This window comes from Anser anser (assembly GCF_964211835.1).
Source record: "Anser anser genome assembly, chromosome: 15".
NCBI classification, from domain to species: Eukaryota; Metazoa; Chordata; class Aves; order Anseriformes; family Anatidae; genus Anser; species Anser anser.
This window is the reverse complement of record NC_139736.1, coordinates 7,483,727-7,493,567: the sequence shown is the minus strand read 5'-3', so window position 1 is coordinate 7,493,567 and position 9,841 is coordinate 7,483,727. Positions and strand designations below refer to the sequence as shown.

The 9,841-nt window shown below is 42.6% G+C and overlaps 1 protein-coding gene across 1 annotated transcript in view; it reads right to left on the bottom strand.

The window, feature by feature from the left end:
• Positions 1-4,787, bottom strand: part of BAIAP2L1 (BAR/IMD domain containing adaptor protein 2 like 1) — a 39,932-nt gene extending 35,145 nt beyond the window's left edge. Inside the window, exon 1 of the mRNA XM_083800369.1 lies at positions 4,316-4,787. Within this exon, the coding sequence (XP_083656495.1) occupies positions 4,316-4,366 (51 nt within the window). The 5' untranslated portion in view covers positions 4,367-4,787. The remainder of the gene's footprint in view (positions 1-4,315) is intronic.
• Positions 4,788-9,841: the final 5,054 nt, after the last annotated feature.

Below are 9,841 nucleotides of genomic sequence, written 5' to 3'. Positions count from 1 at the left end.
TGGCACAAGTGACCTTCCCAAAAAAGAGCTGAAGGGAGATGTATTCTCTGGTATGAAGGTTGCTATGTGCCTTCACCACATGAAACCAACGTGTTAACCAGCCTGGCAGAAAAGACTGAGGAGGAACAAGCGGTGTATTTCCACTCGGGTATAGGTATCATATCTTCCACAGTTCCTGATAGCCATATAAACAAGGTTAATCTTCAAAACAAATGAAAGCCATTGTAAAAGTGCCTTCCTGTAAATGTGCAGCTTTGCGTCTTACTTAAAGACACACCTCGCAGAACAATAGCTCAGCAGGTATGGGTACAGCCAAACAATGCACAGACTCCCTGTAGTTTCAAGTTTACATCCTGCAGGCACTTTTGCAAGAGTGGATAACAATGTATTTAGGTCGAAATCCGAAATTACAGAACTAACACAGAAAAGTAGGTCTAATGTTACTCATATTACCATCACTACAGCTATTCATAGCTAACCTTTGTATAGCCACTAATAATTTTGTTTATAATGTTACAGGTCAATTAGAAAAAAACAGCAACATTAATTTTTTTGAGTCTTTCATGTTGTCTGAGAACCCATTGAGGAGATTCAAAAAGCCCTATAGAAAGCCAATCACAGTGTTCCATTTTGTACATTATTACATCTCATCTCTTTCTTTAGCCTTTGAAATCCAGAATAAAGCTTTCATAAGGGCAGGATTAAGTCCTCATGTTAAGCCATCTCAGCTGTAAATGAGCTTAATATTGTTTTAAAACAGGTCTAACAGAATGGAGAAAAAAATCGGGATGACAGTGTTTAATCAAAAAGTGTAATTCTTATGACTAATTATTAGCTTGATGTTTCATGTTTAAGAGAAACATTAATACATCATCCATCAATGTGTTCTAAATACAAAATTTTCCAGGTTATGAATGTGTGACCCAAGACAGAATATAAGCAGACATAATTAAGTAAGGTCAAATAGATAACTTGTACTAAGCTAGAATTTATACGCTCACAAACTCCCCGAGGCCCCTCTTCCCCCAAATTAGGATTTATATTTTGGTAATTCAAAACAATACCCTTCCTGCAGCATGCCGCAAGTGAATTTTAACTACTGACAGTAAGTCTGGTAGTCTAATCTAATCGTAAGCCTTTTAAAAATGTGGATATGTGGAAGTTAGGGTTTTAAACTGAGTTTATCAGAAATATTTCAAGGAGAAAGCAATATAGCCTACCAAAATAATTCTACATGCCCCTGTTCAGAGTAACACAGCACTCCATGGAACAAACTTATTTTTTTCAACTCTAATCATATACTTAGGGTGATAATGAAAATTTCTAGGTAAAATTTGCTTTTATACTGAGAAATTCATCTTTAAAATTCAAGATGATCAACACCTGTGAAATATCAAGAGTTCTAGAAGCCTCAAACCAGAGGAGCAATACATGTTGGCACAGCCCTCAGACCCCACGGACAGAACCACGGGTGCGTAACTCAGCTCTTCCACCTTTTTCCCCTTTCGCCTGCTTTGCGTGTCATAGCCAGATGACAAACGGACAGTGTACACAGCCAGATGACAGACAGACCTCCTTATACAGCCGATAAAAGGTAACTGCATCAGCCGCAGTAGCACACCAAGAAGCACTGGCTTTCCCGGGTTACCGACGGACACGGTCTGTGCGTGGAGGTCACGAAATGTCCCGCACTGCGAGCATGACGTGTCACTGCAGCGGTGGCGAGAGCCGGGAGGCGTCACAGGAGCGCCCTGGCACAGGGGAGGCCGTGGCCCTCCTTGCTCACAGGCTCCCACACCCTCGGGCTTCCTTTCGCACGTGCCATTCCTATCATGCACTAAAATAATTCTTCAGGTATTACATAAAGAGCAAATGTCAACCTTGATTTTCATGTGTGTACACATGCACGTATTTGTGGATTATGCTGTTTATTCAGTCAGGTTACCTAAAATATGTTGAAGTATTTGCTTCCCTATGTCGTTGCCAACAAAAACAATGAATAAGATAAAAAATACAAGGGCATTACTTTTAGCCACTTGGTGATCTCTGTAAGCATATTTCAAAGCTTTCTATAGCACAGGTTACTACGCGTTTAATAAATCCAGTGGATTAGCACTATAAGAAAGAAGAAAAAAAAAAAGGAAAACAGACTAGCAAGGCATTAAACTTCTTTTTCTATTATTTTTCCAGGTCACAGAAAGGTTACTTTTTTTTTTTTTTGAGACGCTGAAAGCCTGCGTTTGATCCCGCAGCACACAGATGCCATCCCTACGCTACATCGAGCTGGTTTCTCCAGAGCAAGCTTTCTTATTGGTAAGAGAAACACAAATACTGCTGCTGACTTGGTCGATACCAGCCCGGTGCTCTGAGCGCTGTGCTGCTAGGACAGCACCCGGGGAGAAGTTACAGGGACGCTGCTGAGCGGAGAGCAGGCTCACCGGGCAGACGGAAGCACGGCACAAAGAAGCGTTCATGTGCTTTAAATGAGGGAGGTGTAATTGTAGTCACAGCAAATGCTGAATACAGAGGCCAGTTCTCTCTGCCCTTAAGAAGTAAAGAACCATTTTCCAGATTTTAACTTTGATATAGAAATAACTACTTTAAAACAGAGAATGGATTCTGGGTCTATCTGAAGCAGCCTTTATACCTTACCTGGATAAAGTTTCCATTTTTAATGAGGGCAGGGCAGGAGGGTTTCCAGGCCTGTGAGTACTAGCTATGTGATGCAACATACCAGACCTCTCAAAATATCCGCATAGAAGACATTTCATCACACTGTCAACATTAACTTTGTATTACTGTGGTTTTGCTGGTTGTTTCAATCTTAAGTGTCCCTTTGAATTAGTTTAGAAAACAAAGAAAAAAAAAGGGGGGAAGCTTTCCCAGGAAGCAAGTACTAAGTACCAGGGAAGGTTTATGTTTATTTAGAGGTCTGTCATTCCTTTAAAACCTATTTCATAGTATATCTGTTAAAACTCACAAATAAGAGATCTTCTGTCCTGTTTTAGCTACATTCTGGAAGCCAATAGACAGGGTAGGGCATTCCTTCTTCAGCATAGCCCTGAACTTCCCAGGCTTCTCGTCTGTGAGCCTGTATTTACAGACTGTTTTTCTGAGGAAAAAATAATTTGTTTGCTTATGGCCTTGCCATGAAAGTAACTGATATCAAAAAGCAACAGACTCTTTAAGACCTACACTGATCCTAAAGGACAACCTTTATTGCCAAGTAGTCTCATTTTTCCAGTAATTTTACATGAATTTAGTATCTAAGAGAAATTAAATAGAAATATGACATGACACCAATATAGGTGGACTACTTGAAGTAATGAAGTTGACTTAAGTGTGTCAGAGAACAATGAAACAGTAAAATACTCCTGTAAAAGTTTTCGGAGACCTTTATACTGTAACAACATCTTCAGAAATATGAAAACATTTGATAATATGCCAGTATGATTGAGTAAACAGCAAAACAGAACAATCTCCAGAAAGCCTTCCTTTGGGCTTGAAGCTGCAAACGCATTGCAGCTGTAGGTTCATTTGCATGATTAAATACATTTGCAAATGTGAATGATTTCTGTACTACAACACACTGCACAGAATAAAGATCATGGATCTATGACTGCTATTGCTACTCAAATGCAGGATTTTTAAGGGCATTTTGCCTTTTTTTTTTTTTTCCCTTCGTGTGTTTTGGAGGGGCTGTTTGTTGAGAGAAAAAGTTTGAGTGCCTCCTGCCAGCACACAAAACACTTTTCATTCTGGTAGTAAGTAGGCATTTCTAGAAAGTTTAGAAGTCTACCAACATTAATCGGACTATCTTTTCCAGCGGATGCCTTGAATCACGCTAGGGTGTCCCTCCATAAATCAGATTATCAGCTTAGGACTCTGGCAAGCAACTTAATTCACTGTTAAGCCACTTCCAGGCTCTGGCCCCTATCAAGGAATGGCTTAAGCAGAGAACCACAAACCCCAAGCTCTCCGAACCGCGTTCTCATTAAAGCACACCGGGGGAATTATGGTTTTCGGAGAACCGAGCCTGCTGAGGAGGGGAAAAAAAAACAGTCTTAAAGCCTGCCTTGCCCTAAACCTGTTGCCCAAGCCCCTTGGCGTTATTCACGCCGTGGAAGCCAGCACCGAGCAGCAGGGCTCTGGCACGTTGGGACGGGCGAGCTTACTCATAAAAAGAAAATAAAAATTAAAAAAAAACAAGGAGCCGACTCCCTTTCCGCGAGAGGGGCCGTGGCTGCCTCCGTCGGCCGCCGTCTCCTCAGGCTCGGCGGCGACAGGCGGGCAGCGCCCCCCCCCCCGCGCTCACCTTGTAGGTGCTCTCCGTCAGCCTGTTCACCTCCTCGGGGTCCCGGGACATGGTGCCGGCGGGGAGAGGGAGGCTTCGTTCCTCCGGAGAGCGCTCACGGCCCCAGCGCAGCCGGAGCCCAGGCTGTTTTCCCCCCTCCTCGGCCGCTGAGAAACTGTCAAAAAGTTGTGGAACCAGCCGGGCAGCGCCGCCGCCGGGCGGGGACTGCGGGGCCGGGGCCGCCTGACGCGGCAGGACTGGCTCGGCGGGCGGGGCGGCGGCGGCGGCGGCGTTCGCCTCAGCGGGCCCTGCCGCCTCCACCTGGGTGCCGCCCGCTCAGGCCTCCTTCCTCAGCCTCCTCCTCCTCGTCCTCCCCGCCCCGCAGCCCCTGCGGGGCCTCCCTCCTCTTCTCAGCCTCCGCGCCCGGTGGTCGTGGAGACCCCTGGTGTGGGAGCGCGGCGTGAGAGGCTTTTTTCGGGAGGCAGCTCCGCGTTGGGCGTCCAGGGAAGCCGGAGGTAAAGTCTTCCTCTCAGCAGCTGAGTGAGAGTTCTGTGAGAGTTCCTGAAGGTTCTGTAAGAATTATTTGGTTTTCTCTTGTCAAACAGGGGAGGCCGAGGCTGGCTGTGAGGCAGGGGGTGCTCTCCTCTCTCCTCTCCCCCTTACACAACAGCCCTGCGCAAGGCAGAGCTGAGGGGGCCTCCCTTGGGACCCCTCAGGCCTGGAGGGAGATGTTTCCCCCTGAAAACATTTGTACACGCATGCAGAGCACCAGCCATGCTCCGTACTGCACCCTAAAGTTTTATATTCCTTTCAAATACACTCCAATAAAACGAAAAGTGCCCCGATCATACTACTTCTGTGAAATGACTCACAAGGCCTTCGTGGGGACAGCGTGGGGGAAAGTCTGGGGTAACTTATTTTTTGTGGACCATAAATCGCCTGGAGATTGCGAGATTAATTCAAAGTATGCTGCCTGGAATGCCTTTCCGATAAAATAATACCAGCGCTATCTTGAAGGACTTTATGGGAATTTGATAATCTTGGGTATTTAAAGCTCAAACCCAGCTTGGGATATTGTGCGCGTGTGGCATGAACACCCGTGCTCGTTGGTCGGGTCGCTGCCTCTCCCTCCCTTCTCCCCACTTTATTGCCGCAATAAAATGACACAGGGCATGCAACAAAACTGGACTTAGACCAGAACCCTCGAAATTGGACTCAGGCGTGGGAGGGGGTTGTTATCAGCTTTCAAGAGCTGTTAAAATGTTTTAATCCAAGCACATGGAGGTGTTTATTCCTTCACAACTACAGTTTACCTTCCGGGGAAAAAAGTGAGCACTTAGAGCATTATCTTGAACACAACTAAAGTGCTGGGGCAAGACGGAGTTGTGTCAGACTTCGCACTCCCAGGTAAAGTCCTTGCAGACTTCTAGTGTTTGCTGTATTCATCACCTTTCTGTAATAGTCCAATTTATGGTGTTGTCCTGTAATTACAGTGAGTTATTTGGGGCCCAAGTCTACAATTTGTGTTTGTACTAAGTAGCGTTTACTCATACAGACCATCCTTCTGAACGTGCTGTGGCTGTTTGCCTGAGCATGGGATGTAGAATCGCACTGTTTATTTCCCAACTATTTGTCTGGAAGGTTTTTTACAGCTCTGGAAGCAGCCTATGAACAGCTACTATTACTTTTGTGTGAATTTATGCTAATGAGTGAAAGGATGTTCCTCCCTAAAAGGCTGACGAAAATTTCAGGGAGTGAGTGGCCAAAGGAAGGTGTCGAAAAGGACTTATCCTTCCCTGGTGATGGCCAAAGGAGCTGGCCGTTACGTAGCAGGGAGCGTGTTACTCTGTTAGGGGCAAAGCATTTGTTTTATTTCCTCAGAACGTTATGGAGCTCCAGGAAACCAACTAGGATTCAGTGTGTTTGTTTCTAATTAGCACGCTAAGTTCAGTCATGGTAAATGGCAATGTAAGCATTAATGAAATATGCGTGTCTGAAAGAAATGATAAGGATAATTTATGTAGGTAGAATTGTTTAGAAATGTAATGATCTTAACATTCTCTAGTATCGTGCTGATGCGCGACATTTCAAAATACGTGTTTCTAAAGGTCCTTTTCTTTGTAAGCCAATGTAAATATTTTAAAGGTCTACTGAACTTCACATTCTCTGTGCCCTTCTTGACCTTTCCTAATAGTTTCTTCTGCCTTCACATATACGCATTTTTTTGTGTTTTTATGTTATCTTTTCTAAGTTTTTAGTGCTGTAGATTATAAAGACAAAGAAAATAAAGCCTGAAAATGTGAAGTAGTGGGAAAGGAAAAAAACAAGAAAAAGTAGTTTTTAAAGAATACCCCAAAAGTGGAAAATGTAGGTAGAAAGGAAGACTCCTTAATTTTGGGTAAAGATTAAAATAAAAATGACCAGCATCAGCTGAGAAATAGAAAAAAAGAAGTGTTAACAGAGAAAATAGCAGGACTGTCTTTTCTTTTAAAATAAAAGAACTAACAATACGTACTTAAAACTTTTGAAATTAAATTTAGAAATAACAAGTTGTATTTTTATTGAAGAAAACCCATCAACCTGTATTCCTGAAATTAGATGCTACAACAAATGCTAGTTACTGACACTAGTACAAAACAATGTGTGGAAAATAATTTTCATGTCTTTTTTATGTTTTCCTATATCATTATACACTTTTTTTTTTTTCATTCGCAGATCCTGAGAATATTATATATGTGTAGAGCATTTGGAAGCATTTTTTGCATTTTCTTTCTGTTGTAGTATTAGAATTATTAATAATAATTACTATTAATAATGTGCAAAATGGAAACCTCATTGAATACATCGGTATGCTCTGTCTGCATACCAACACAAGCATTTATAATAAATGGACTGAGATACTACTTTCATTTAGAAGTTTGCTTTATCGCATTTGTCAATAGCACTGAATTTTGGGTGCTGCAGTGTTTGAATACTCACATTTGTGCGTTTGTTTAATTGCTTCTTAGAGGCTCTGAAGAGTACTTGCTAACTGCTGTAGGGATGAGTTCAGAGCAGGAGTATAATTGTGAACACTCATCATATATGCTCTCTGAACTGATCGGAATTAAAATAATTTGATTATGTTTTTTGTAAGCTTACATTTAACGTGGGTGGTTTCAATGGCCAGAAAAGACAAAGAAGGGATTATTCTTAATTTGTTGGTGAGCCCGTCCTGTGGTCATTTGAGTCCTTGTACTGCATCTCAAGCAATAACTGCCTCTCGAGAATAGGTTAGAGGAGATCAGGTAGGTTAGTAGCACACCTGGTCCAGCCTCCTGTCAGGGTAGGACTAACTTCAGCGTTAGGTCACTCAGGGCTTTGTCTGGCTGAGTTTTGAGAGCCTCCAGGAGGCAGAGGGTGAGGACCCAACTGGAACAGTTCTGTTTGAAATAACCCGCAACTCTGCACGTAAAGAAAACCCTCAGCAGTGCTGGGGGAGGTATGCTGGTTGTGTTTTACATGGGGCTGTCTCCTGAGATACATCAGCCACCCAGCTGAGTTGCCTGTCCCTTGCAGGCATCCTCCGTGTAGTAAGGAGAGCTTCGGCGCTGGGCTCTAACACAGTGAGTGCCTGTTAAGCAAACAGAACTCCTCTCCTTCCTCCCTTCTGCCTCACGCCTTCCAGACCTCAAAGAAAAATATTTGTAGGCCTGCAGTTGTGCATAATCCCCTTGATCCTGGCAGTTTAAGAGATGACTCGGACTTGCAGCCTCTCCTGTGGTCCTTGCCGTGGTGAAGATGGTTGGGGCCTCTCTCTGGTACGCGGCTAAGAGGAGCGGCGGGGTGGGTGCTGAGGCTGGCGGGATTGGAGCCTACGTTCCTGCACGTAGCTCTGTAAAGTGCGTGCTCTTGGTTTGAGTCCTGCCCTTGATTCCATGTTGGCCAGAGGCAGAATCACTTAGATCCGAGAGCAAAAGTGCTGTTGTGGGAACAGCTCAAAGTAAGCGCTTATATTTATTCCATGCAGAAGGCCAGTTCCCCTTTGTAGCACTTAAGCTTTGGAACAGGAGTAGCAGCAATGAAACGCTTCCTCACGCACTTGTCAGCTTTCTAGAGTTGTGAAGATTTAATGAGAAAATGGTATTATTGACATATCTTTTGAAAAAGTACATACTCAGAAATATTCCTTTGAGTAAATATACATATTGCATAAAAGTATTACTGATTTTAATGAATAATTGTTTTCCATACGTTTTCCGTTTGCATGTCAGCAGCTTATACAAATACTCTTTAGAAACTATTTAAGTGAACTGTAATGACTCATTAACGTCAGCTCATCATTAGATCTTAACGTGTGTTTTAAACAGCATATTATGACTGCAACCACCTACATAAATTGTAGCTAAGCAGCAATCGCATATGCATGATATAGCCAGCTGCGGCCTGTTTCAGTCCCCGTGGTCATCAGCAGACATTTAACAAAAGAAAAGGTGTGTATATATATATATATATATGTCTACACAGTGCATTATTTAGTGGGATCAAACATTCAGAATCATCATAATAAAATTTTGTGAGCAGGAAATTAAAGTGACTTCATCAGCTTGTTTTTCTGATTGATATATATATTTCTCAGTCTTTTGAACAATGTGTCTCTAAAATAAAGTTTTTAAATACAAGATTTTTTGTTCCTCTGCTGGCACTTGCAAGGAACTTTTCAAGTATTTTAACCCCTTCAAGATGCTAATACAAAAGCCAAGTAAAACTGACACAAAGTGTCATTCAAAGGAAGCATTTAAAACTTTTGAAGGTTTACTGAACCTTGTGGTCTGATTTGGTTCTGGTTGGTTAAATGGAGTCAGTCCATTTTTAAACTGATGCAGACAAGCACAAAAATCATTTAATTCCATGCTGTTCATTGTCCTGAGCTGATTTCAGAGCAGATGAACTGTAACTCAGACCTCCAGGTCAATTCAGTAAGATACTGAGCTCTCAGATCAAGGAAGACATTTACTCAAGTGCTTAATTTAAGCATGTAATTAATTCACTGTACTTCGGGATGGGGCGGGGGGGGGGGCAGAGAGAACGGGAATTCAAGGAGCTGCAAAATGCTTCTGATAATCTCTTCCTTCTCCAGAGTGCTGACATGGGGTGACAGATTTGTCTTTGAGATGAATGCTTTGGACATTTATATTTTATCTCAGTTGTCTCCCTTTGTGAATTATTTTGGCTATATTATAAGGTGAATTGTAACCAGTTTTCTTCTTTGTGGTTTTATTTTTGGGGACTAGAAAGAATGTATGGTATAGAAGAATGCATTTTCTTAAAAGACAAGGTGTTTTGGAAGTGCCTAGGGTTTAGACAAATTTAGGGTTCGAGGGAATTTAATAGCCAGTGCTATTAGCAATGCTAATCTTTATCTGCTGCTAATTAAAATATTTAATTCCAAACTGTTATACCCACATGTTCTGTGCTTGCTGAGTTCTTGCTGAAAGTAGCTGTGCTTGCTTTAATTCAAAGGCTGTGCCCACTAGATGGCGAGCAAGCTGTGCACGAGGGAACAAA